The 27,846-nt window shown below is 44.9% G+C and overlaps 1 protein-coding gene and 1 long non-coding RNA gene across 3 annotated transcripts; one reads left to right on the top strand and one right to left on the bottom strand.

The window, feature by feature from the left end:
- Nucleotides 1–42: 42 nt before the first annotated feature.
- LOC143842888 (cytochrome P450 2J2-like) lies at nt 43–21,450 on the bottom strand. Of its 2 annotated transcripts, XM_077348194.1 has the most exons (10): nt 21,432–21,450; nt 15,726–15,877; nt 14,485–14,647; nt 12,760–12,909; nt 11,003–11,163; nt 9,515–9,691; nt 8,005–8,146; nt 6,281–6,468; nt 4,143–4,284; nt 43–233 (listed from the first exon to the last, which is right to left on the bottom strand). In XM_077348194.1, exons 1-10 carry the CDS (start codon nt 21,448–21,450, stop codon nt 43–45), a joined length of 1,485 nt encoding a protein of 494 aa, XP_077204309.1. The 2 variants fall into 2 exon arrangements, with proteins under 2 accessions (XP_077204309.1, XP_077204308.1); XM_077348193.1 differs by lacking the exon at nt 21,432–21,450 and having other exon boundaries at nt 15,726–15,887.
- Nucleotides 10,262–27,618, top strand: LOC143842890 (uncharacterized). The gene is made up of 4 exons (XR_013233387.1): nt 10,262–10,478; nt 11,974–12,008; nt 26,085–26,247; nt 26,948–27,618. It is a non-coding gene; the product is annotated as an uncharacterized LOC143842890 (long non-coding RNA).
- The last annotated feature ends 228 nt before the right edge of the window (nt 27,619–27,846 follow it).

Raw genomic sequence — 27,846 nt, 5'->3', positions numbered from 1 at the left:
GCAAGAACTGAAGGAGAAATGAGCCATTCCAATTTGTATTGTTTATGATGAACTGTTGCGGGGAACAGCACAGAGCTTATATGGGCGGGGAGCTAATGTTAACCTAACAATAGGATCTGTGTTGAGTTCTTTTACTCCTTCTGGCAGCTGGAAAGTGAATGCCCTCAGCAGGTTGGCAAAGAAGATGAAGAGCTCAATCCTTGCCAGCTGCTCTCCCAGACAGACACGGGCCCCTGCAAAGGAAACAAAGGAAGGCAACAAGTGAGCAACCTATTCACCTGAGCGACCTATTCATTCTTCAGTTCCATGAACATCAGGCTTGGACTGAGCTGATAGGCCAAGACCTCTCTTCAAAGTCGATCCTCAGCAACTTGTGTTGCTGCAACAGTAAATCTTCCATACTGCATGTCATTGCCAAGCTGTTTACTTCCTGTTCTTCTGCCCCCCTGTCCAACAAAAGTCAAGAGAACCAACACAAGAGTAGGACTACACTGAACTGCAGTCCATTGATTGTCCCTGGGAGAAGTCTCATTGTACCCAGTATCTGGCTATCAAATCATTCATCAAGTCCTTTAAGTAATGTAAGTATGTAATAATGCAAGTAACAGCAGGGTCTCTGTGGGAGGAGGGGAGACAAGGTGAAAATTTCTACAGATCCTGGAAAATTAGGTAGATGATAGAGCTGGCCTAACATGATGACTGGGATGACCTCTTTTAACACACATCCCTGTCTTCTGTATGCATTTATAGCCTCTAAAATAATTGAATGAATAACTGAAGGTCTCTTTGCATATACCGATATACCTGCCTTTGGAAATGCTGTATTATGACAAAAACAGAGCTTGAAATGGACTGAATTCGGGTATACTCATTGCAATGGAACTTTCAAGAAGCATTATGAAGCACAATGCAACAACCTGCAGTGGGTTCCCATTGGTCTGGCAGCTACATTTTAATAGCTTCAGAAGCTCAGTTATTTGAGAAACCTTTCCAGGTGGATTTTATTAGTTCTCTGCCTCTTTCCTGCCATCCAGTATTTCCAAGGATATAGCTGGACTGTGGCGGGTCAGTGCTGCTCATGGTATTGGAACTCATGGCAGCATTTGACCTTGAGGTTCTCCCTCACCACCTCGCCAAGGCCAGAATATAGGGGACAATCCGTCAGTGGCTGATCTTCCTCCAGGGCTGTGGCTAGAGGGTTGCTGTTGCAGAGACGCAGTCTCTGTGATGCCACCTCCACTGTGGGATGCCACAAGGTGCAATTCTCTCCCCAGCCTTGTTTAGCAACCTTATGTGCCCTCTTGCTTAGGTGATCTGGAGATTTGGGCTTCGGTGTGATCAGTACGAAGATGACACCCAGTTCCATCTCCTGATAGAGAGACACCCAGATACACTCCAAGATTATCTTGCCAGAAGTCTGGAATCAGTGATCGAATGGCTCAAGCAGATTCATCTGAAACTCGGCCCTTCAAAGGCAGAGGTCCTGCGTCTAGGTAGGATAGGACCAAGTGAGGAAGCGTCCTTACCCTGCCTGAATGAGTTTCAACTTCCAAGAATCTGTTTATGATTCTCAATGCCTCCTTATTTATGGACACTAAGTGCTGCAGGATGAAGGTGGACGATTCCAAAAACAACAAAGGAATAAAGGAAGAATCTGTCCAATGGCTTAATTAAAGATCAAAAATTTAAGAGGCCATGAGCCTCTTGTTGCGCAGAGTGGTAAGGCAGCAGACATGCAGTCTGAAAGCTCTGCCCATGAGGCTGGGAGTTCAATCCCAGCAGCCGGCTCAAGGTTGACTCAGCCTTCCATCCTTCCGAGGTCGGTAAAATGAGTACCCAGCTTGCTTGCTGGGGGGTAAACGGTAATGACTGGGGAAGGCACTGGCAAACCACCCTGTATTGAGTCTGCCATGAAAACACTGGAGGGCGTCACCCCAAGGGTCAGACATGACTCGGTGCTTGCACAGGGGATACCTTTACCCAGGGGTAGTCAAACTGCGGCCCTCCAGATGTCCATGGACTACAATTCCCAGGAGCCCCAGCCAGCAAATGCTGGCAGGGGCTCCTGGGAATTGTAGTCCATGGACATCTGGAGGGCCGCAGTTTGACTACCCCTGCCTTTACCTTTAAGCTTACAACCTTGACTCTCCACACAATAGGATCATTTCCCTAATGATATTTTCAAGTGATTAACATTTTGCCACTGATGAAAGCACTGAAAACGTAAAACAATCTAGAGACCATTTTTGCAGAGTCCAAGTGTAAATAAAAGAGATAACAGAGACTTTCAAACTTTTGATCTTTAATTAAGCGATTGAACAGATTCTTCTTTTTTTCCTTTGTCCTTATTTATGGAGGCACAGGTCTCCCGAGTAGCAAAACTGCTGTTTTTCCAACTTCGACAAGCAAAACTACTAGTTCCCTAATTGATCTCAGAACACCTAGCGACAGTCATCTGTGCAACTGGCACCTCTGCTGTAACCCGTTCTATGCTTATCCTTATCCTTGCTTCGGAAACTGCAACTAGTCCAGAACGTGGCTGCCAGGGTTCTTATAAGACCCCCGTGGATGGCACACATTCAGCCATCACTCCAAGAGCTGCACTGGCTCCCAGTTGAATTCTGGATCAAATTTGAGGTGTTGGTTCTTACCTATAAGGTCCAGGTCCTCTGTATCTGAGAGGCTACATTTCTATCTATACCTCACCAAGAATCGCTAACACCAACCAGTTGATGGTCCCTGGCTCCAAGGAGATGCATTTGGCCTCAACCAGGGCCAAAACATTTTCCGTCCTGGCCCCCGCCTGATGGAACGAGCTCCTGGAACATATCCAGTCCCTGTGGTTGCTACCACTGTTCCGCAGGGCCTGCAAGGAGCTCTTCCATCATGCTGTTGCTTGGGCCAATGATATGTTAACATCTAACTTACCCATTTCTTTACCATCTACCATCAACTATTGGATATCCAAACAAAATTCTGACTTGAGCATGATGGTAAGGGGGTCAGAAATGGGGCTACTGGCACAGTATATTTTAAACTGAAGGCCATTATTTTTTTTTAAGTTTTGGTTTTTGTATATTCATATATGATATTGTACACTGCACTGAGCCAGTCCATCAAAAGGGTGGTATAAAAATCAAATAAATAAACAAACAAATGATAGAATTTACCTTGCAGTTATTTTCTAACCGAAGGTCATAGTAATAGCTGTCATAAGGTAATTTAGTGATTCCTAAGAACATTTTGTGCTAGAAGAAAATATTCCTAAATTTAATTCTTCAGAGAATCATGTGAACACCTATTAACAGGTATGGTGAAGTCCCCCCCCCCCTTCTAGGCTATATCAAAAGGACAGAGGTTGTTTTCCTCTGACCTGCGGTGAGAGAGGAAGGGTGGCATTAATCACTTGCTCAGCTTCCTTCCAATGCTAATTGATCAAGCCAGAAAACAAAGGAGATCTCCAAGCTGCTTCCCCTTCCTGGAGGCAGAATCTGAGAGGGTTGAAGAGTTTATTCTTCCTAGAATGCCCAGAAGGTGATTTAAGGGTCTCTTTCGTCTGCTGACCATCAAAGAAGGAGGATGCTGTGGTTTGATAAGAGGTGAGCAGCCATCTTTGACCATGTGGCTGCCAGGTGAATGGATGAATATTCCCTAAGAATCTGTAATCTTCTAAGAAAGGACTGTATACTATTTTTATATCAGATAGGGTTTATTTTCAAAGAGAGACAGAAGGATTGTGTTTAACACAATTTTTCTTGACTCTTTTGCTGAACTGTATGCTGTGCTAAAAGTATACCTTTAAATATTGTTCCTTTAATAAAAGTTTTATCAATTTGAAGCTGTCAGTGGTTCCCTCATCAATGTTGTGGTTCCCTCATCAATTTTCTCCATGTTGCTTATGTTACTTATGATGCTGGGCTGTGGGAGACATGGAAGTGAGGCTTCACAACTGGGAGGGGTAGCTGATGCTCAAAGCAGGCAGCCCTGTACAACAACCAGGTGGTGCTGGCAGTTACCCTGAGATATACCTTTATACCTCCTCCAGGAAGTGGCAACCAGACAGAAAAGGGGGTGGGCAAGGCAGAATAGGGCTTGCAAAGCAAAAGTGGGCCTGTTCCATCACATCCACATTTTGCATTTACCTGCACCAAAAGGAAGAAACGCTTCTCTCTCCACAAAATTTCCATCCTCGTCCAAAAAATGATTTGGGTTGAACTCCTCTGGTGTTTCCCAATGTGTAGGATCACAAAGTACAGAACGTAGATCCGGAATAATAATGGCCCCCTGGAAGAATGAAACTGTTGCTTTAGGATGCATACAAACAAGGACATTGATCTTTCCCAGTCACTGTCCCAATGCTAGTAGTTGTTGTGTCCTAGGGTCGCCAGCAATTGCTTGACCCCTGACAGGAAACTGGGGGGCAGGGAAAGTGTTGACACCATTACAGTGATGATGAGATGGTATCATTTCATGGGGAAAGCTGGACCTGCTCATGTCACTATCGTTTAGAGTGGGAACTCTGTGGTTTGACCATAGATGTTCTCATTAATCCTTTAGTGTTTCTACAAAGAACTCTACAAGACTCAAATTCATGATGAGACAGTTATACAGAAGGTCCTATTAGTTTTAACTTTAGAAAAATTCATGCAAGAATATCAGAAAGTTTTGATTCAGGAGATTCCTCAAGAGGGGAAAGGCACCGAGCCCTGATGATCTAATGACAGAATATTACAGGAAGATCATTCAAATTATTACAATTCCACTTCAACAGTGATGAGCTACATAACTGAGCAGTCAAACAAGAGTTCTCCCCAAATCTTGCAAAAATGTTTGCAAAAATCATGGCAGAGAGGCTGAAAAAAAATATATATCCAAAATTATACATGAGGATCAAACTGGTTTTATTCCAAAAAGATATATGAAAGACAATGTGTGATGTGTTTTGAACTCGCTGGAATTTCTGGGAGAAAATGCATTCATTTTTAGATGTTGAGAAAGTTTTTGATAACGTTTCTTGGTTTCAAGTAATGAACTATGGGGAAAATTATCTAAAATTCATACAGCAGATTTATTGCAAGCAGGAAGCTAAAGTTCTGGTGAATTGTATGATTTCTAAAGAAAAGATTGATATGGGTAACGGTGCAAGACAAGGATGTCCACTTTCACCCTTATTATTTAATCAAATTTTAGAAGCCGTGGTGATTAAAATAAGAAAAGAGAGCGAAGAACGGTAGAAACTATGCAGATCATGTAATCCTACCTATAACAGAAAATTGAATATCAGTTCTTAGGTTGATGAACTGTTTAAATGACTTTGGACAACTTGCTCGTTATAGACTAAAATCATTATTGAAGGAGTGGATCCTTTGGAGGCTCCTGCATTGGTCTCTTTGACTGGTTGTGAAGTGAACCATGAAAAGGTAAAGTACTTGGGTGTCAACATAAAGATTTAGAATACTTTTTTTCAAAAAGTTTAAAGAATTGTGTAGCAGATGATCCAGAAAGACTTTCAGGGATGGACTAAATTAAAAAGTTTCTTGATCAGTTGTGGGGAAGATAATGGAGCAGATATTAAAGGGAGCGATCTGCAAACATCTGGAGAACAATTTGGTGATCCAGGGAAGTCAGCATGGATTTGGCTCCAACAGGTCCTGTCAGACCAACCTGGTTTCCTTCTTTGACCAAGTAACAGTTTTGCTGGATCGTGGAAATTCGGTTGATGTCGTTTACTTGGATTGACCTAACCTAGATGTTTGGTAAGAGAAGCTAAGAGAACAAGACTTCCCAACTTGAATTTCATGGATGCTGGGACTTTTTTCTAAAGTTTGCTGATTTATAGTCATTAGGTTATAAGATTATTGTTTCAACTTTTCTTCCTTTCTCTTTACTATAGTCATAAAATGAATAATTATTTATTTAAAAAGTGCATATGCTAAATATATTAACCCTTTGGGTACTGACAGATCTAATCATTAGGTAAAATCTTTTGAAAAAAATCAAGAGTCACTGACACAAATAGATTAGTGTAGATGGGGACAGATAAATCAGGGGCTGTCACAATACTAATACTTAGATATTTCTGGGAAAAGGTTAGGTTTGTAGCCTTCGAAAACTACAGCACGGGGAGCTCCTCTACATGAGATTAGAAGCTGCTTTGAGACTCCTTAAGGCAAAGCAAAGCAGGAGATAAAAACTAACCCCCTTCTTCTACTATACAGATACATTTTTCAAAGATATCAGTCTTAGAATCCAAAAGTGCAACCAGAAGAATATCTTGTACCTTTGGAATAAAGAAACCACGCATGTTCACATCTTTTGAACATTGTCTGGGCCCCCCCAATAAGAAGATATACCGGAAACGCTCAATTTCATGTAGCACAGCATTAGTGTAGGGCAGTTTCTTCCGATCTTGGTAATGGAATATTTGAGAGGAGCCTAAAACATCTTCGATCTCCCTGTGGGCTTTCTCTGAGGAAAACAATAAAAAATCTCCATTATGGGCGCTGAATTTTCCTATACCCCATTCATGAAACAATGAAACAATTCAATATCACCTATTCAAAATATTGGCGTATAAAATGAGGTGCAGTCTTGGGTCCCAAAGGAGAAAACAAACAAAAATAAATAAATAAAAGGAACTGGAGTCTTTCAACCCAAATGGGCCCCTGTGATGTGGCCTTTCCATAAGTAGAACATAATAAATAGGTCATTCGAGTCTGTTGTCTAGAGAGTTCACAAAATCAGCAGGCCAACAGCCACTCTTGTTTGGTATATAAATCATATAATTTCTGAACAACAGTAAATTAAGACGTATCTCGCGGCTTTAAGCTCTCTAACTTGAGGCAATTTTACTCCTATGTACCGGGAGAGACGACTTAATTTACTGTTAAGTGGATTACAGACTCTGCAGTGGCAATCATTGAAGAAGTATTTGAAAACGGGGGAAAATATACCTAGGAGCCTGTTCTGATTGCCCAGAAATTATATGATTTATACACCAAACGAGAGTGCCTGTGAGACTTATCCTTTTGGCCTGCTGATTTCGTTTTTCGTTTTTCTCTTATCCGTCACATTCGGAGATCAACGGTGTCCTTCCTTTTCATTGTATAGATAGTTCACAGCTTGTGCAAAGAATGAAACAGATACTAAACCAACAACTACAGTATTTGCTGGCGTATATGACTATTTCCCCCCCCTGAAAAACATGCCTCCAAGTGGGGAGGGGGGGTCGTCCTATACGCCGGGTGCACTTCAGTTGGGATAGACATAGCTGCCCATAGTGGCCCGTAGTACTGTAATGTAATATAACAAACTCTATATTTTGAGTGGAAATGTTGGGGGGTCGTCTTATATGCCCAGTCGTCTTATACACCAGCAAATACGGCAACTGTTTTTACCATATCCATAGTCTTCTACCAAGGCCATCAGCAAGTCGGCAGGAGGCATCGGGTTGTGCAGAGCATTCAGGAACCCGGCCGGATCCATAAGTCTCTGCGAGAAGGCTAAAATATGCCCGCTGCCCAATGGGGACGGGTTGGGACCTGAACCCGGGCCTTCAGGGTGTAAAGGACTTACCATGGAACGGCATGCGTTGACATCAGATCCACCTCTACCCCAGCACCAAAGATCAGATGGAGGGTGTTGCAAGCCTGATGGCAGCCTGATTTGGGTTTAATTCCAGAATCTTGTTCCTCCCTCTAACCATTATGTCAAACAAACTTTCTTCAAATGGATATTAAATGACTTTATTGCAGTTTTGAGTAATCCAAGTCCTCCTAAAACTGCATTAATAAACTGATCCATTTTACAATATTTTCTTAGAATCCTTGGGATTCTTTTCTACTCTTTTCTATTTCTTACTCTGCTTTCTTTTGCAGGTACGTGCTGGGATATTCCTTGGAACTTGTGCTCTTAATCAGCTACTGGGTATGGAGGCTTAAAAGAATTACAACCGTGGGCCATAAAGGTGGCCTTTCTTCAAGTCACTACAGAAGTCCTTCTTACCTTGGATGTCTGGGTGATTTGCCAGGAGGAGCAGTGCCCATTGCAGCGTCAAGGCTGAAGTTTCTGTTCCTGCGATGAAGAGGTCAAAGATACAATGAACCAAATTCTCTTCATTGTAAGTAGAGTTGGGATCATTCTCACTCTGTGTTGATGGAAAGAAAATGAGATGGCGTTTTCAATAAGCCCTAAACATTTTGACTCTGAAGCCAAGTATTGAGGGCACATCAGAACATAGGTTGCCATCACGCCCAAGCCCACCTTCTACAAGAAACCTACGAATGCTATGAGTTCGCTCCGTGGGTCCCATCACATTTTGTCATCTAAGGAGGATCAACTGCCCTCTGGGAGGAAATCTTCAAGGGAATTTCAACCTTATAATATCTGCCTTTGAAAACTATCGGGTGAAGCCGGAGGACATGTGACATGGCCCTTCTGGTATTACCTGCTAAGACCATCTAGTGGTGACTGTGGGGAACCAGACCCTGAAGCTATAAGAACTGCACTTCCACTGCAAGAACCAGTTCCCTCTACCACACTCTGGGATTTCCTGTTTCATCTGGAGCTGATAGGGAAGAGCTAACTTGGGGGGCCCTTTTAGGGCAGTGTTTAGTGGCTGTTATGGGGATTATCCACAGAGAACCTCTAGGAATAGGGGGATCCAGGGAGTTCTCGGCTAGCCAAGGGGATTGTTACATGCTTGTTAGGACTTCTGAGAGGGTGGAAAGGGAGGGGTAGTTAGTGCAGTTCTGAGTAGGGCTGGGGAATTAGTTTGGCTCCGATCGGGGAAGTTACCAGGAGAGGGTGGCCCTCGGATGGACCCTCCCTGGGAGGGGAATTCCAATGTTTCAGGGCCAAGGGAGACATAGCAGTGGGAGAATGTTGAATAATAAGAGGGCAGTGACATATGCAGGTCCAAGAAGGCTCCAGTTGTGGGGTTCCCATGGCCCTAGCTACCTTGGAAGCTACCTTGCCAATATCTGGATGGGAGACCACCAAGATTTACTAGGGTCATGATGTGGACTTTGCAATGGCAAGCCCCCTCTGAACCTCTCTTGCTTTGAACACCCTGTGGAATCACCATAAGTCAGCTGTGACTTTAAGGCAAAAAAAAACACACACAAAAAAACCCAATGACAAATTGCATACAGAGTGTTGATGTTCTGCAACAACATAAGAACCTGCCCTGTTTTATACTTTGCACTTCTATTCTTGGGTCTCAGTTGTCTCCACCCTTTTGTTGTGGGTTCTTCAACAGTCTGAAGCCAATACTTGGAAAACGCTGGCTGTTGAGATCAATCCCTTCTCATTCCACCAATACCAAACCACACCTGTCTGATACAGAAGTGGCACAAAGTTTCTGAGCTGGAGAGGTCTCCATTCAGTTTTCTAAACCTGAAGCTCACGCAGTGAAAGAGCCATACAGTTTTCAAATAATGCCATTTGCATGTGGTGTCATCATTTTCTTTTTTTATTGAGTGGATCTGATTTCATGTAGAAGGTGACTACTTACTTTCTTCATCTGAGACAGGTAGAAATCAATGAAATCTTGTGGCTCATGGGCACCGTGATGCTCCTTATGCTTTTCTACCTCCTTCCTTGCAAATGAAAGCACAGCCTCTGCACTTGCTAAGGCCTTCCTGTGAGGCCCCGGGAGGCGTTTCATGATCCATGGGAAAAGTTCATAGACCTAGAAGGAAGATGGAAGTAAAATCCTATCAGTACTATCAGCTGGCTCAGTCTATAAAACCACTGCTGGGGGTCTCAAATCTGCACGGGGGGTTCAAGTATGGCCATTAATTTCCCCCTCCGTGAGTGTAATGTGAGACCAAAGGAAGAACCGGCTGGGCAGTAAGGTTTAGACAAGTTAAAATCTTTAAAATCTGCAGTCTGCATGATTGAGCAGAATACAGAGAGAGCCCTGTAGGGGGTGTCAGAGTAGATGGCTATTTAGTATTTCGAATACTCTCCTCCTACGTCCTACGTCAGTGTGGGGTGCTGTGCTGCCCCACACTGGGCTACACCCCTCTCCACCGTCGTGCCTGGTTTTCCCTTTCCACCTTGCAGGAAACAGCTACAGACGGGCTTCAGGTGGCAATTATGCTGTATTGTCTTCCACTTCCCGTACAATGCGTGTCTTCCGTTACCAGCCACCACCCTCTTCCCTTCTCCTCCTTTTATATCCCCCTCCTAACACCACCCGTGCCTATTTAAACTCCTAGCCCCGCCCACACATCCTGTTCCTCCACTTCCCCAGCGTTTTCTCCTGCCCAGCTGTCTCCCTGGTAACCAAGTCTTTCTTTTCTTCTTGCAGATTCCTCTTCTGATATTTCCTCGGTCAGGCCCTTCCTTGGGGAGCGTGGGGCCGGTTACTTCCGCATACTCCTGCCCCCCTCTCCTCCCATGGGCTGGCTGAGCTCCTTCCATGCTCTTCTCGGAAACGCTGACTACTTTTCTGTCCCACTTCCTAGACGCTAGTAAGTATTCCCTGTATTCTCCTTCACCCCTCCCTTCCTCCCTGTCTTTGTTAGACATTCTAGACCAGGGGTCTGCTAGCAGGGGCTCATGGGAATTGTAGTCCATGGACATCTGGAGGACCACAGGTTGACTACCCCTGGTCTAGACATCTCTTAATCTTTTCCCCTCTGTCTCTCTTCCTCCACCCCCCCAAGTCCGGGCGGGTATCCTTGAGAGATGCTCTCACTAAGCCCTTCCCTCTCCACAGGGCTTGAAACTTCATAGCTGGCGCCTTCTACGTTTGAAGCTCTGTTCGCCTTGCCTCTTTTCTCCCCCGGGACTGCAGCGTGTTTGCTGGCTGTTAGGTAGTTCCGAGGCTCACTGTCTTCCCCCCGAGCCCCCCTTCCCCCGCAAACATTGTGCCACTTCGCCAGCTCCTTTCTGGCCCCTTTCTCTCCCTCCCCAACCCCGCCCAGACAGTGAGGAAAGGACATCTAGGAGAAGCCAGACTGACATACTAGGAAAGTAAAAGACAATTACTTACCATATGATCGACGGAACATAGAAATGTAAGCAAACCGTAAAAATCTCCCATCAACTTGATGAATTCTTTATCTTCAACGGGAAACCGGTGCCCAAAAACCACCGCACAGATCACATTGGAGATGGAATTAAAAATGGGCATTGCAGGGTCAAATGGCTGACCTGCAAAAAAAATTGGTTGCAAAACATTTTCCCTCCTTTGTGAACATTCAGGGTGGACATTGTAGCGAAGCAAGGTCAAAGGAAGTGAGATTTGCAATCTTAAAAGTGGTTTATCTTTCAGAAAATTTTAAAAAATATATGTCAAAGTATTTCCCAAAGGATACAACATAGACAACGACCCCCTCACACCTGACCAAAGCAAGTTTAATAAGGGTCATTCTGAGATGTCTTCTTAGATTCCATTAGATCAGGGGTAGTCAAACTGCAGCCCTCCAGATGTCCATGGACTACGATTCCCATGAGCTCCTGCCAGCGAATGCTGGCAGGGGCTCATGGGAATTGTAGTCCATGGACATCTGGAGGGCCGCAGTTTGACTACCCCTACATTAGATCCTTGAGACCTCCAGAAATCCTGACTTTTGCAATGTGAATAGATTTTCGCATGCTTGGGCCAGTCTTCCAATTTACTCTATCTTTTGGAGTGTTCACAACTCCTTGCAATTTGGTGTCATCTGCAAATGTAATGAGGAATCCCTCCGCCCAATCATCCAGCTCACCAATAAAAGTGTTGAAAAGTACCGGACCCAGAATCGTCCCCCGTGGCATCCCACTGCTCACCTCCCTCCAATCTGATGAAATACCAACCACTTTTGGGGGGTGGTTTTCTAGCCAGTTCCCTCTCCACCTAAACATGTGCAAATCCAATCTGTAGGCCTCCAGTTTACTCAACAGAACTTCATGGGGAACCTTGCCAAAAGCCTTATTGAAATATTTTTGCTATTTTCTTTCTCATCTACTTTATGATTGAAGATCAATGAAGGGCAAAAGAGTCTTCTGGGAACCATGTAAGTATAGCGGATGGTGTTTCTAATTCCCCAAATGGCAAAATCTATCTAGGGTTATTATTGAATGGAGAGGAGAAGAAGAAGAGAAGAGCTGTTTTTTCATACTCCTCTTTTCACTACTTGAAGGAGTTCCAAAGCGACTTACAAACACCTGTTCCTTCCTCTCCCCACAACTGGCACCCTGTGAAGTAGGTGAGAGTGAGAGAGCTCTGAGAGAAATGTGACTGGCCCAAGATCACCCAGCTGCCTGCCTGTGGAGGAGGAGTGGGGATTCAGACCTGGTCCTCCAGATTAGGTAAAGGTAAAGGTATCCCCTGTGCAAGCACCGAGTCATGCCTGACCCTTAGGGTAACGCCCTCTAGTGTTTTCATGGCAGACTCAATACAGTCTTCCCCAGTCATTACCATTTACCCCCCAGCAAGCTGGGTACTCATTTTACCAACCTCGGAAGGATGGAAGGCTGAGTCAATCTTGAACCGGCTGCTGGGATCGAACTCCCAACTTCATGGACATCGCTTCAGACAGCATTTATGCTGTTTACCACTCTGCGCTACAAGAGGCTCTTCCAGATTAGGGGCCACTATTCTTAATCACATCAGTAAACTGGCTCTCTGATGAGGTTAGCTGATGTGGATGGAAGGGTGCCAGGCACTCACAGCTCCGTGGGACCTCAAACATCAGAGGGGAAATTGGGGCTGGTATGTTTGTGTTGGTAGACTGTTGGCTAGCCCAGCTTCCGGACATCACATACCTTTTTCACGTGCAAAAGTCTCCACCAGCTGATGGGCTTCCTCTTCTATTTGGTGCTCCATGCCTTTCTTCCCTAGTCCCAGCTTCCGCATGGTGGTTATCCCAAACTTCCTCTGCTGCTTCCAGGTGTGGCCATTTGAAAATATAATACCTAAATCCAGGAAGATTCAATGAGAAGTTACTGCTAACACGTTTAGTTTGACAGCCTGGAAAACAAATGGAATGGTTCTATAGGGCTAATTGCTAGAAAACTACTCCTTCTTTAGAAATTATACAACTGCAATGCAATGCAGAATCAGTCTCTTTCTGGCTCAGTGATATGTGTCTGATATTGGCCAGCTATTATAATAAAAACTATAACAACAAAATACTAAAAACAACATCTGTATACCGCTCTGTGGTATAAATAAAAGAGTATAAGGGGGGTGGGCTCAGTCCGGGATAGGAAACAGGGGCCAACGATTGGCCCCATGGCCCCGGACTGACAACAGAGTCCCCTCTGCCATTTGCCACAGTTGGGAGGTGCACAGCGCCTCCTGACCCGCTCACACACACTGGGACATGCCAGGTAGGCGGCTGGCCGGGGGAGCTCCGAGGCCCTGCACAGAAGCCGGGGGATCGTGGGGGATGGCAGCTGGCCAGGGGAGGTTTCCATGAGTGCCTTGGAGCTCCGAGGCCTGCCCCGAAGCCAGGGGGATCACGGGAGAGGGCAGCTGGCTGGGGGAGGCTTCCGTGCTCGCCTCGGAGCTCCGAGGTCCACACGGAAGCCGGGGGATCACGGTAGAGGGCAGTTGCCCGGGGGAGGCTTCCGTGGTGGCCTTGAAGCCTAGTTTTATTCATAATGCATCCTTCCCTGGAGTGTCAGGGTGGGTAACAACATATATAATGGTCTAGTCCAAAAGTTCCAATAGAAGTTCCAATAGAAACCTCATGAGATCTTGGAAGTTAAACAAGGAAGGATCTGTACCACCAAGGAAGGCTCTGTAGAGGAAGGGAATGGTCAAAAAAATTCTGCTTCTCATTTGCCTTGAAAGACCCTGTCTTCACAATACTGTGAATTGACAGTATTGTACAAAAAATCAAATATTTCTATTTGAGAATTAAAACCCTCATTAACTTCCACTTTCCAGGACTCTTGGGCTGGTACACACAATACAATTTACCCGATATAATTTGCCCGATATATTGCAGCTCGATGGTTTCCATTTCTTATAACTACTGTATTGTCAGATTATTATTTATTTATTATTTATTGTATGGCATTTGTGTTACAGTATGTAGTAGTGCCAGATGACTAAGTTTGAGAAATGACTTGCTGCTTGAGAAGGGGAATTTTTGGAATTGCCATCAGCAAAGTAATGTGATTAAGTTGACCCTGCATGGCTGTTCTTAAGATGCTAAATTTCACCTGTGTGCTCACTAGTGACACCAAAAGGTAATGGCTGAGATTGCAGGGGCCTTAAGAAATGGAAATATTAGAGCTGGTTTGTATTGGGTAAATTGTATTGTGTGTACCAGCTGTCGATTTTTGAGTACTGGATAGAAGTTAATGAGGGCTTTGCTCCTCAAAAACAAATATACATTCATTTCCAGTTTTCAAAAGACAGATGAATCTAAAAGTGACTTCCCTGGTTCCCTCTTGTGCCATGTATCTTGTTATTGCAGGGAAGACAAGGATAACATTTCCCTTAAGCCATTAAAAAAAAAACTCTTCCCAAAATCTTACCCTCTCCATTTGCAAATAATTTCAGAAAAGGTGTCAGTACCCGCTCATCAAAATCATCTGAATGGTTGATCAGGCCTTCTTTCACGGCTTCATATCCAAACAGCACAACAACAGGTATATGCCCCAGCCACAGCATATAAAGGTCTCCATATCTTTTGGCCAGCTAGAAAGAGACAAGAGAAAACATTAAATTAATTTGTCTGACTTGTTTGACTGTTGCAGTTCACTCTCCTTTAAGGAGGTGGTGAGCTCCCCCTCACTGGCAGTCTCCAAGCAAAGGCTGGATACACACTTTTCTTGGATGCTTTAGGATGCTTTGGGCTAATCCTGCGTTGAGCAGGGGGTTGGACTAGATGGCCTGTGTGGCCCCTTCCAACTCTATGATTCTATGATTCTTCAGCTTCTGACCATGTGATACTCTCTTCTTTGATAATTGTTAATTAGTAGAATTGCTAATTAGCAGGGATGTATGCTACTGATTTCTCAACTTGGATGACTTTCTTAGTGGACTAGCGTTAGACCTTCACTGTGCTATGACTTCAAGAAGGTTAAAATGATTTTCTTTGCTACTCCAGTCCTGCAAAAGGGATGAATGTGTCCTTCAGATGTGGAAATGGTATCTGTCACTAAAGCTTGATATTAACATATCAAGTGACTAATATTGTAAAGGTACTGGGGGGTGGCTGATTCTGTCAGATTCTCCAGGCATGTTTCCATTACCCCTCAGCGCAAAGCTGCTATCAGGTCGAGATCTTCAGGCTTTGAGAAGTTCCTAGCGATGCACCATGCTAAAACATCCAACTTTGGAAGAGCAGTTCTTTCCTTTGCCAACCTATCCCTGCCAACATGTACATGGTTCCCTGATCATCACATTATTTGGACTGTACAGAGACCACCAATAAAGAAAACCATTTCCTTAGGTGGAATGGATGATAGTTCAGTGCCCATGCCGTTGATTAGACAAGCTAACCTCCTTCCTTACAAGTGGCCTTCCTCCGATTTGCATGCTTGTGTGGAGATCATGAAGCAATATCTAGAGAATATTTGTATACATCCTCTTGGGATGAGAGGCCAGAGCATCTCTCCCTGCTGAAAACCCTGAAAGTTCATTTAAGTGATCTCCATACAGATGCAGACCAGATAGGTCAGACAACATAGATGACTGGGTGAGTCCGATAAGAAAATGATTCAAAATAGTTCTGACTTTTAACTACATAGATTAATCATATGGATTTACGTACCTTGCTGACAGTATCTGTATCAGCCTTGAGCCCTGCTCGCCAAATGCTTCCAATCACAGGTAGCCAAAGAGGCCCAGGGGGGTAGGACCTCTGTGCCCTGAGTTGTCTCAGAAAATGTAGACTCAGGAGACACACCAGCAGGGCAACCAACACTCCCAACATGATCCTCACTTCTTTGTCTCTGTCTTTCCAGTGTTTGGGCTGGATGTCCTTCCTGCAGAGGATGTTCTTTTCTTACATGCTGTCACCTCTAGTTTCGTTTTTTAGTGGCATGTTTTTTTTTTATAATCCGTAGTTAGTTAAGTACATAGAGAGTCTCCTGACACCCAAACTAATTTTGGGTGCGGTGATCCATTCATGCCGGAACGATCACTATGATAAATCCCTAGCTTAATCCTGGAAGCTTCCAGTTAAAGCGGGTGTGGATAAATATGCAGATAAAGGCTGGCATGTAGTATTAGTGGACAAAGTTAGAACTGACAAGAAGATTGACGTAAGGAACGCTATGGCCCAGAAGGTGCTAGTGGCAATATACCTCCCATTTATAGTATACTGGAATAGACTTTAGCTGAAGAATTGAGTTAAAGAAGATATATTACAATTTATTTGAATAGACTGCTAGAGAATAGTAGAAACCTATAGTCAAGTGGCATTATTACAGAACTTACAGAAGCTTCTCTTAGAAATCACATGGCAAGTTCAAACTTGGATTAAGTGTATGAGGCAGATATGTTTTCAACCTATACATCCAAGCTGCCTCTTACGGAAGGAATGTGCCCAGGTAAAAAAAATTGGACCTGTTTGGGTTTGCCTGGAATCAATTCTGCAAAATCTGTATCCCCCTAAAGGGTTCTGGACCAGTCAAAGTTTCCAGAGCAGCTTCAAGGACAGCCCTGCATAAAGTGACTTGCTGTAGTGTAGTCTGGAATGACCGTTGGATGGATCATGTTGGCTAAATTGGACACCAACAGGTAAGGTTCAAGTCGTTGCATATGGAGGAGATGGTAAAATGCCTGGTGAGCTTAATTTTATTGTGATCTGGGTCTCCAAGGCTAAGGATGCATCCAGAATCACACCCAGGCTCTTAACAATGGCCAATGATGTCAGTTGGACCCCATCAAGAGCTGGCAGTAGCACCACCTACTTCTTAAAGGACCTACTTCGTAAATGTATTTAGCTTCAGCCAAATGATCCAGTCCACCAGAGCCTCAAGGCATTTCATCAAAGAATCGAGAGGTGTAGAAAAATGGCTGTCCATCAGTACAAATAGCTGGGAGTTATCACCATACTGATGACAACCCAGCCCCAAACTCAAGACCAGCTGGGCATGGGGATTCATGTAGATGTTACATAACATCAGGGAGAGAATAGTTCCCTGTGAGACACCGCATACTAGGACCTGCCACTGAGAGTTTCTCTCTGCTAGTGCCTCTTTCTGACCCCAACCTTGGAGAAAAGATTGCATCCATTTGAGGACAACTTCTTGAACCCCAGTATCAGCAAGGCATTGGGCCCGTTGTCCATGACTGACAGTGACAAACACTGCTGCCAAGGCTAGCAGGAACAGCAGCAAAAACTTGCCAAGACCCAGCTGTCTCCAGAGTTCATCCATGAGGGCAACCACAGCTTTCTCCAGCCCATGAAATGGATCAAGAGCCAATGTAAACTCAATAGTGTTTCCATGGATTCTCAACCACCTTACCCAGCAATGGCAGATGTGAAACCAAACAGCAGTTGGTTGGGTTAGACAGAAACCAGTCCCAATTTTTTTCAGAAATGACCTAACCACAGCCTCCTTTAACCTCTCTGGGACAGTCCCTGGATATGTGAATATTTTAATATAATATTTGAATTCCATTCAGCTACAGGGTGGTTTTTAAGTTGTAATGATCCTGGTTAATTCTATGAAGAGACCTCCTGAGGAAGACCCAGTAAGGATAAGCTCTGAGTAAGATCAATTAATTGTACATCTAGATGCTTATCTACAATTGTTGAAATGTGTACATTGGAAGGGATTTAGGGCTAGTGTTTCATCCAGTAAGCAATAAGTTGGTAGGGTCAGACAGGTTCGTGACTTCTTCCAGCATGAACTATTGTGACCGCTTCCAGCATGGACAATTATACTGTGGCTGTATCATCCACTGGCATGAGTGACTTTAAGAGCACTAGCTCTTCCAAATGAGGAAGGAGGGAACATGATCTGCAACACTCAACTAGTGTTGAGGAGTCTTTCCCCATAATAAAGTTCACCCTCCCTCATTGGCTGTCCATGGGTGCAGGCCCACAATATGGAACATCCATTCTCTCACCAATGGCCAATGGTGGGTCTAGTTCACTCCCAGCCACCCCCTCCACCTCCTTCTTCCTGCCATAAGAACCAGCCTGCTCTGCTGGCCCACCTTAGAAAGGTAAGCTGGACAGAGAGCAGGTTGGCTTGGAGGGAGGGAGAGGTTCAGCCTGCCAGCCAGCCCTAGGATACCCGGAACAGCTTCTACGGCTGCACACCCAGGATCCTGGGGTTGGAGGCCCAGGAAAGGTTTCCTGCCAGCATCAGGCCTTGGGCATTTCTTTTTACTTTTTAAGAAGGTGGAATTGCTTTTTTATACACTTCCACTTTCTTAAAAATATAGAGAAATGCCCCTGGCAGCTCCATCATGCAACGGAACCCCACCACTCCAGCTGTTTCATCCGGAGGCGCAAATTCGGGATGGACCAGGTACAGCGGGGAAAATCCTCCCCCATCTGGTAGCATGTCACTTGACTGGATTTGTACATTTCCAGTTTCCGCTTGGGAGCAGACCTTGTCAGTCAGCGAGGACAAAACTGACAACACTCGCTATCTTGGTCTCGAAGATGGAAACTCTTGCTACGTGTGCAGGAGAGGGCTATAAAAGAAACTAGAAGGAATTGGGGGGGGGGGGGAGACGATTCCCTGAGAGTATCAGTCTACAAATCAGGACTGAAAATGGTCCACAGTCACCCAGCAGGCCTCAGGTGTCTCTAAGCAGTTTAAAATCTCCTTCCCTTCCTCTCCCCATAACAGAATCCCCATGAGGGAGGAGGGATACAAAGAGCTCTGAGAGAACTGGGAGTGGACTGGAGTCACCCAGCAGGCCTCAGATGTCTCTAAGCACTTTAAAATTGACTTCCCTTCTTCTCCCCATAACAGACACCCTGTGAAGGAGGTGGGGCTGAGAGCTCTGAGAGGACTGGGAATGGCCCACAGTCACCCAGCAGGCCTCAGGTGTCTCTAAGCAGTTTAAAATCACCTTTCCTTCCTCTCCCCACAATAGGTGCCCTGCGAGGGAGAGGCTGCTAGGGAGGGCAGCAAGTGTAGGGGCCGGCCCAATCAGGGTGCTGTACTGGCCGCACCGTGATTGGCCTGTATTTAAGTGCGGACACCCTGGAGACGCTCCTCCCACAGGGGCATTTCACAAATATATAGAGGAACCATGGATTAGGATTTCTTTTCCTTCCGTTCTGTGTCTCTACTCTCTTTATTCAGCCCTTAGGACAGTGGTCCCCAACCCGCAGGCCGCAGCCCGGTGCCGGGCCGTGAAGGCCTTGGCGCTGGGCCGCGGCTCCCTCTGCCCCCCCCCCCGCAGTAAAAAACTTCCCATGGCACTGATAAAGCTGCTCTGACCAAGCAGGAATCTCAGGGCTCTCTCAGCCTCCCCTCCCTCACAGGGTGTCTGATTTGAGACTCCTTCGGGTAGAGAAAAGCGGCATAAAAGAACCAATTCTTCTTCTTCCTCCTTTACCTTTGCTCTGTTGAGGAGAGGTGGAAAAGCCATGTGTGCGTGCATGTGGTCAGCGATGTGTGGTCTCTCTGATGGTGTCTGGCCCAGCTCTGCTCTCCCTGGGCTCCATTTGGCAAAGCCTTCTCACTCCCGCCAACGCTTGCAGATGCCTGCCTAGCTGGGCAACCCGAGCTAGCAAATCACTTCCAGGGCCAGGGAACATGTGGGAAGAGAACTCCCTGTCCTCTGGGCGCCAGGAAGCCAGACATTGTTCAAGCTGACTCAGTGAACTCAGTGCTGGGGTGACGGCGTGTGTGCCCACAGATAGTGCCTCTGGCGTGCCTACTGTAGGCTTAAGGTGTATTGTTGAAGTCTAAGCTATAACAACTACATCCTCCATCAAGGTACAATTAGTGGCTATTTCATTCAAACACTCCTCGATTGAAGGGAGAATAGTTTTCACTTCTACAGATGTTCGTTCATTCATGAAAGTGTTAAATCACTTACACTCCGTGGAAGTGCTTCCCACACCCCAGTTGATTTTGATCTTTGTTCTCACCATGATGATGCATAAACTGTTTGAGCCATGGTAATGGCTGACATATCAATTGTTTAGTTAAAACACTTGTTTCTGGTTGTGGCAACTTCCTCTCGAAGAATCGGAAAATTGGAAGCTTTGTCATGTGACCCACCCTTTACTCAATATCCCGCCCAAATAAAGTTAATTCTGCGACCCTCGGTTGGTTTCCTATCTATGATGGTGTCCAGATTTCATTTGGGTCAGGTTATCACGCTCCCTACATTTTTCTCCGCCCGCTCTTAGGACGTGGACTAATTAAACATTAGGAGAGCGCTATTGTTTTATTTAGATAGAGCGTGTCACATTTCAGACAGGATAGAAATCTGTTAGCATGCTTCAAAGGCCAAAACAAAGGGAAGAAGGCATCAGACCATATCACGTTGCTCTCTTTTCTTCCTCTGCAGTTTTGCTTTAGGATGCTTTGGGCTGATCCTGCATTGAGCAGGGGGTTGGACTAGATGGCCTGTATAGCCCCTTCCAACTCTATGATTCTATCTCAGTGATAAGATTGGTATATGTAGGCACAGGTATACAGCTCTTTGCGACTTAAGGCCTATGCCACTAAATCTATACCAACTGCTATGGCCTTCTCAACAGGCCTGTCATTAGAGCAGTGGTCCCCAACCACCGGGCTGTGGCCCGGTGGCGGGCCGCAAAGGCCTCAGCAGCGGGCCGCGGCTCCCTCTCCCCGCCCCCCCCACAATGAGAAACTTCCCAGGCCGCAAGCAAATTGGCCGCCAAAGTGGCCGATTAGCTTGCGGCCCGGCAAGCTTCTTTCTGCGGGGGGGGGGGAGCGCCAACGTACATGCGTGGCAGGTCCGCGCATGCGCAGCAGTCTCGTGCATGCACGCATGCATAAAAGTGCTGCGCATGCACGTTTGTGGCTGCGTATGGTGCAAACTCGCATGTGGGGACCTGCCACGCATGCACGTTTGCACATGGGCTTCCACACATGTGCGGCGCCCGGATCGCTAATCTTGAACTGGATCTGCTCCACAATTGGCAACAAATGCAGCTGTGTCAACACTGGCTGGATATGGGCCCTCCAATATGTTCCAGTGAGGACCCTTGCAGCTGCATTCAGCAACAGTTGCCATTTCTGGATCAGAGACAGGGGCAGGCCTGCATAAAGCAAGTTACAGAAGCCAGTTATGGAGGTGACAGTCACATGGATCACTGTGGTCAGATGTTTGGTATACAGGCAGGGCACTAGTAGCTTTACCTGACAAAGATGATAAATTGCCTGGTGGGGTACCATCATGACTTGCACCTCCATGGACAGTGAGGCTCCCAAAGTCACCTCAAAATTTCTGGCCAGGGGCATGGTGGTCAGTTGAAACTTGGCCAGAATGGACAAACATGCTTTCTGTCCTGCCCCCTTCCTACTCAGCCACAGGACCTCCATCTTGGAGGGGTTGAGTTTCAGGTGACTCTGCTCTAACCCTCCAGTTATGGCTTCCAAACATCTGGCAAATTGTTCTGGGGGATCCCAGCTGGCTGTCCATGCAAAGATAGAGCTGGGTGTCATCCATATACTGATGACAACCCAGCACCAAACTCCATACCCGTTTGACCAGAAGGCACATAAAGATGTTAAAGAGGGTGGGGGAGAGCACCTCCCCCTGCAGGACCCCACAGGGGAGTCCACAGAGGCCCGATGACTCTGCCACCCTCTGGGTTCGGTTCCAGAGAAAGAAGCACAGCCATTGAACAGCTGTACCCCAAATCCCCACCCTGGCAAGATGGTGAGCTAATAACTTGTGATCAACCACATCAAATGCAGTTGTATTTCCTCTAACAACTCCTGGATCGAAGTATTATCTTCGTGAATCTTCTTGAAGCAGCAAATGTTGGGGTGGGAGCCATTGATCACTGACATAGACAGTTTTATTTCTCCCATGTTTTTGTGAACTACAACTGAATTTGAGGGTACTAATTGGCTGTTTTGGGAAAGAATTAATATATGGCTGTATTTGCATGTTGTGACACAGTTTGCTAATTTAACAGAATTAACTTTTGCTTTATATTCCCACTGTCATGATGGTAATTCATAGTCTGAAGAAGAGTGCTTGCACTCAGAAACTCACACATCTGCCTAGTATATTTGGCAGCTTCTAGGCCTACACTTTTTGTTTTCTAGTTGAAACCAATATATTACATAGAATTTTATTACACTTTCTCTTCCTTAAATAAGTGAGTAATTATCTCACAATTAAACATAGTGGTAATCCTTATATACATGGATGAGCTCATCCCCAAATCATTTGGCACTATGTGCCATATTTATTTATTCATCCACACCCAGAATGTTTGATAACTTCCAGGCCTAAGGTAGGAATTAGTGGTAATTTCTACATGCATGGTGACCTCATCCCCAAATATTTTGTTCTGGTGCCAGTAGACTTCTTGTATATTTACCTTTTAACTGCAGAGTATATAAAAGATGTCACTGGAACAATGAACCATAGAGTTGGAAGAGGCCATACAGGCTATCTAGTCCAACCCTGCTCAACGCAGGATCAGCCCTAAGCATCCTAAAGCATCCAAGAAAAGTGTGTATCCAACCTTTGCTGGAAGACTGCCAGTGAGGGGGAGCCCACCCCCCCCCCCAGGCAGCCTATTCCACTGCTGAACTACTCTGTGAAAATTTTTTTCCTGATATCTAGCTTATATAGTTGTACTTGTAGTTTAAACCCATTACTGCGTGTCCTTTCCTCTGTAGCCAACGGAAACAGCATCCTGCCCTCCTCCAAGTGACAACCTTTCAAATACTTAAAGAAAGCTATCGTGTCCCCTCTCAACCTCCTTTTCTCTAGGCCTCCTTCAGGAAGAATTGAGGGGAATATATCCTTTGCTAAATGATAATTGTCAGAATCCCTGGAATCAACATTACTTCTTATAGAGTATGCACTTTTATCCAAAATTTCCGGACTCTTTTACATCCTCACCACATATGAAAGAAGGAAACATTTTTTTCTTTACATTCCCAACACTTGTCATCATAATCATTAGCAATTTTGCCAGTTACCTTAGGTGTGATATACTATCTATAAATCATTTTAGACCAGTTTTCTCTTAGTAGCTGACATTTTGTATACTTAGTTATTTTGCCTCAAATTCTTTCCCATTCATCAGGCATTACATTAAGCTCTAAATTCTGCATCCACTTAATCATCCAATTCTTGTCCTGTTCAGTTTCTGTGTCATATTTTAACAAAAGTTTATAAATTTGGCCTTGTAGGTGAGGTTTATCTTGTAATAAAATGATGTGGTTAGTCTGTTAGTGAAGGTTTCTTGTCTGATTGTTTCACAAATTCCATCTTATATCTTGATAGTAGCTATTCCAACCAACAAATTTCCTTGTCTTTGACTATAGGCTGTAGGCCAAAGAAGATTATGAAAACCCTTGGACCAACCTGATTTTTCTAGGGTCACAGCTCTAGAACAGGGGACCATGATCCAATCAGAAATAGCTGTTAAAACTGCTATATGCAGATAAAGCTTTAAGTTTGGAACAGCTTGTCTTCCTCTTCTGTTATCATCTCTTATGATTTTGAAAGGAATTCTTGGTATTTTGTTATTCTATTTAAAATCTTCTCCTTAATACCCAGTGGCATGACTTGAAATAGGAAATTTTAGGTAAAACTGTGACCATAAGTGCTGACCAGGAAAAGTTCAAATTTGACCGTAATTGAAAATCCATTTGAATTTTTCCCCATAGTGTAACATAATTGTTTCCATATAAATGGGCCAAGTCCTTATCAATCATGACTCCAAGATACTTAACAGTCCCTGAATTAACTTCACAGCCAGAGTTAGCTGCAATCAGCTTTAGCGTTTCATCTGAGGTCCCTAAAACCACAATTTTGTTTTTATTCTTTTTTTTTACCTTGTGGCCACCAAACTCTTCCAATATAGCCGACAGCCTTGGAATTGTGCATTCACGATTTGTCAAAAATACATAGCTTCTTAGATTAGGAGTTTTCTAATGAAGTTAATTCACAATCAGAGAAAGGTGCTGAGAAATCTAACAGAATTCGAAGAACTACTCATTTCAGATGGAAATAAAATTATTTCTCATGCTTATTCTATATTGTTGAAAACCTTTCTCAAAGCCAGTAAAAAAAAATATTCTATTAAATGGCATGAAGATCTAAAAGAAAAATTGGGGGAAAGAAAAATGGAGATCCATATTTACCCAAGGCACAGCTTTCACAATTAGCCTTTCATTAAGAGAGAACCAGCTAAAGAGGGTTCATGGATGTCAGAACCAGGTCGGTTTGGTCAAATGGTTGTGATCTTAATGTGTATGTTTCCATCACCCCCCCCCCCCCTTCCCCATCCTGTGTACGGTTACCACTATGGAACGTTGATGTATAAAATGCCCAGCTGGGGAATTGCTTTTGTATTGTAAATCAGTGGTCCCCAACCTCCGGTCCAGGGACCGGTACCGGTGCATGGATCAGTCGGTACCGGGCCGTGGCTCCTCCTTATCCTCCTCCCTGGCTGCTGCCTCAGGGGCTGCCTTGCCGTTCTGCCACCGGTTCACCTTTGGTGCTCTCTAGTGGCTGTCATGGCTGGGGCTCCCCTTGGCATGGCACTGCACAGCTGCTGCTGGCAGTGCCCCCCAGTGGGCAGCAGAAAGTCAGGGACACTGGCAGGAAAGCAAGTGGAGCAGGGGCTCAACTGGTGGTGGCAACGTCCCTCGGCAAAAGACTACCTCCCCCCACCCCAGGCCTCAGTAAAATTGTCAAGCGTTGACCGGTCCCCAGTGATAAAAAGGTTGGGGACCACTGTTGTAAATCATGTTGGCATTTATTGAAGCGTTGGTCTGTGAAAGCTGTGGAATCTCCAGTTCTCACCTGGAGATCACTGGGTCTGGATAAGGTCTAATAGCTGAATGTTGTTTCTCTTTCATCTGCATGCATATTATCCCGTTTGTTATGGCTTAGATGGGTCAACTGATTCTCTGCCTCCTACATTCTGTCCTCCCTGTCCTTGGGCTGGCAGAGAGTTCTCTGGCGCCTGGAATGTTTTTCCTTTGAAGCTTCTTGGGTGAGTTGGATCCCATGAAGGGGGTTGAGCAAAAGGATTATAAGTGGTGTAACTGCACTGAGAAATCATGTTGGCATTTGTTGAAGCGTTGGTCTGTGAAGGCTGTGGAATCTCCAGTTCTCACCTAGATCCCATCTGGTCTAAAGCAATACAAAAAATGTCAATGATAATATTTCAGGATGTAATTTTAGGATTTTAAAATTATTTTTATAACAGAGTCTTGTCTTGTGTCCTTCTATCATTTTTGTACATATAACGTCCCCCTTTTATTCATTTTTTTTTAAAGGGATGTGCAGAGAAAAAGAATTCGGCACTTTTCAGATTAGGTTTGAATCAATTTGGCTGAATCCAAATTACCCGAATCACTGATTTGGATTTGGAGATTCAGGTTTGGCTGAATTGATTCGACACCATTATAAGTTACGGCACCATTAAAGTCAACAGGAAATTTCACCTTTTCATCTGTTCCACAGTCTTGGGAAATGGGGGTTTATGGCAGAGGAACCGAGTTTGCAGTGTAGCTTCAGGAGGAGCCTTTCCTAAAAGGAACCACCAAGTTTCTAAAAAATTGGATCAGGGGGTCTAATTCTACAGGCAGAAATTCTTTGTTCTTGTCTTTTCCCCACTGTACGAAATAATGGATGTTGGATGTGGGTATCCTCTTTAGGTGCCCATAGAATTAGACCTTGTGGCCCAAACTTTTTGAGGGTTTTTGGGGATTGGCTTCTACAGCTTCACTGCAAATTTGGAAAGAGAAAACTAGAAGAAGAGATGCTAAGAATGTCCCCCCCCCCCCCCCCGAAAGGGAACAGAGACAAGATGGGGAAAAGCAAGAATCTGAGAAAATGGAAATGGGCAGAGAAGAGAGTATCACACAGCCAGAAGCTAAAGAGGTAAACAAGACTGAACTACACATATGACAGTCAAATAAACCAGCTGAATTAATTTAATGTTTTCTTTTGTCTCTTTCCATGGAAATGGCAGCTGGCCAAACAATATGGGGACATTTTTATGCTGTGGCTGGGGCCTGTACCTGTCGTTGTACTGGCTGGATATGAAGCAGTGAAAGAAGGGCTGATCAGCCATTCAGATGATTTCATTGAGCAGGTGGTGACCCCATCCCTGAAAATTATGGTAAAAGAACAGGGTAAGTCACTGGGAAGTTTGTTTGTTTGTTTGCTATTTCATAACTTTGGAATTGTGTTGTGACATGATCCGACTTGTTTTCAAAATAAAATGGCCAAGGGAAAAGCTCTCAAGGACTAAGGACGGAAGTGATGTTCAGGGGGGAGGCTAGGAGTAATGTCCTGATTGGGGACGGCCCTGATTTCCTGCATACATGTCCCAAGCCTGACATACCTCGTTGATACCCATGGCAAAAAAGGGAATATGGATTTATCCACATTCCCTTGCTGTGGGCGAACAGAGGGATGGATCTGCACAAGTCCCGGGACTGCCCTGTACCAGTGCCAATGTTGTCAGGAAGCAGGACTTAGCCCTGATCCCCAATAGGCACCGAGCCAAAGCAAATCCCTTGTGCGGAAAAGGCCAATAAGACTTCCCCCAGGGACAATCAATGAACTGGAATATAATGTGGTCCTACTCTTGTCTTTCGCTAACAAGGGGGCAGAAAAATAGGAAATAAACAGTTTGGCAATGAAATATGGAACGGAGGCCTTAGTGTTGAAGCAACACAAGTTGCTGAGGAACTACTTTTGAAGAAGGAAGTCTTGGCTCATCAGCTCATCTTGGTGTTACCAAAACCAAATGATCACTGAAGTGATATGTTCTTGACAACATGTTTTAACAGATTCCTTACTTGTCAACTTCCTTTGTTTCCTTTGCAGGGGCCCGTGCCTGTCTGGGAGAGCAGCTGGCAGGGCTTGCACTCTTCATCTTCTTTGCCAACCTGCTGAAGGCTTTCACTTTCCAGCTGCCAGAAGGTGTGATCCTAGGATCAGATTGACATTAAATCCCCGCCCATATAAGCTCTGTGCTGTTCCCTGCAGAAGTGCTTCATAAATCATATAAGGGGAGTGGCTCATTTCTCCTTCAGTCTTATTGCTTCATCCTAAACCTGCTCTCACCTGCTTGATTCATTCTGTCCTGATTTCTCTCTCAGATCATGATAGATGCCTCAAGATGGCATTCAGGCTAAGCTCTGTGATTGTCCTGATTGATAAAGTATTACTATTGTCTGATAAATAAACTTGCGAGTAGTTTTGATGTCATTGCATAAATGCTCAATGAAGAATTCAAAAATTAAAGCCTGCCATTGAGTCACCACCAACGCATGGTGACCTCATGAAGTTCCACCTCATGGGTTTTTCAAGTAAGCGATTAGCAAAGGTAGTTTGCTGCTGCCTTCCTTGGCATACAAGCCCCACTCTTCCTTGGTGATCTCCCATCCACCTATTGGCCTGATTTAGTTTCTGAAATTTCACAAGATCTGGCTAATTTGGATTATGAGGTCTGCTAATAATATACAAAGAGCATCTTATGGCGCAGAGTGGTAAGGCAGCAGAAATGCTGTCTGAAAGCTCTGCCCATGAGGTTGGGAGTTCAATCCCAGCAGCCAGCTCAAGGTTGACTCAGCCTTCCATCCTTTTGAGGTCGGTAAAATGAGCTTGCTGGGGGGTAAACGGTGACTGGGGAAGGCACTGGCAAAACACCCCGTATTGAGTCTGCCATGAAAACGCTAGAGGGCGTCACCCCCAAGGGTCAGACATGACCCGGTGCTTGCACA

Source organism: Paroedura picta, chromosome 8, assembly GCF_049243985.1.
Source record: "Paroedura picta isolate Pp20150507F chromosome 8, Ppicta_v3.0, whole genome shotgun sequence".
NCBI lineage: Eukaryota > Metazoa > Chordata > Lepidosauria > Squamata > Gekkonidae > Paroedura > Paroedura picta.
This window is presented reverse-complemented; position numbering and strand designations above follow the sequence as displayed.

Bases quoted from the DNA above. Each gene is read 5' to 3' on its own strand.
- LOC143842888 (XM_077348194.1), bottom strand. The intron at 14,648-15,725 runs GTACGTAAATCC...GTCTCTTTCTAG, and splicing joins ATACAGATACTGTCAGCAAG to CTGGCCAAAAGATATGGAGA. The intron at 11,164-12,759 runs GTATGTGATGTC...TTTTTTTTGCAG, and splicing joins GACTTTTGCACGTGAAAAAG to GTCAGCCATTTGACCCTGCA.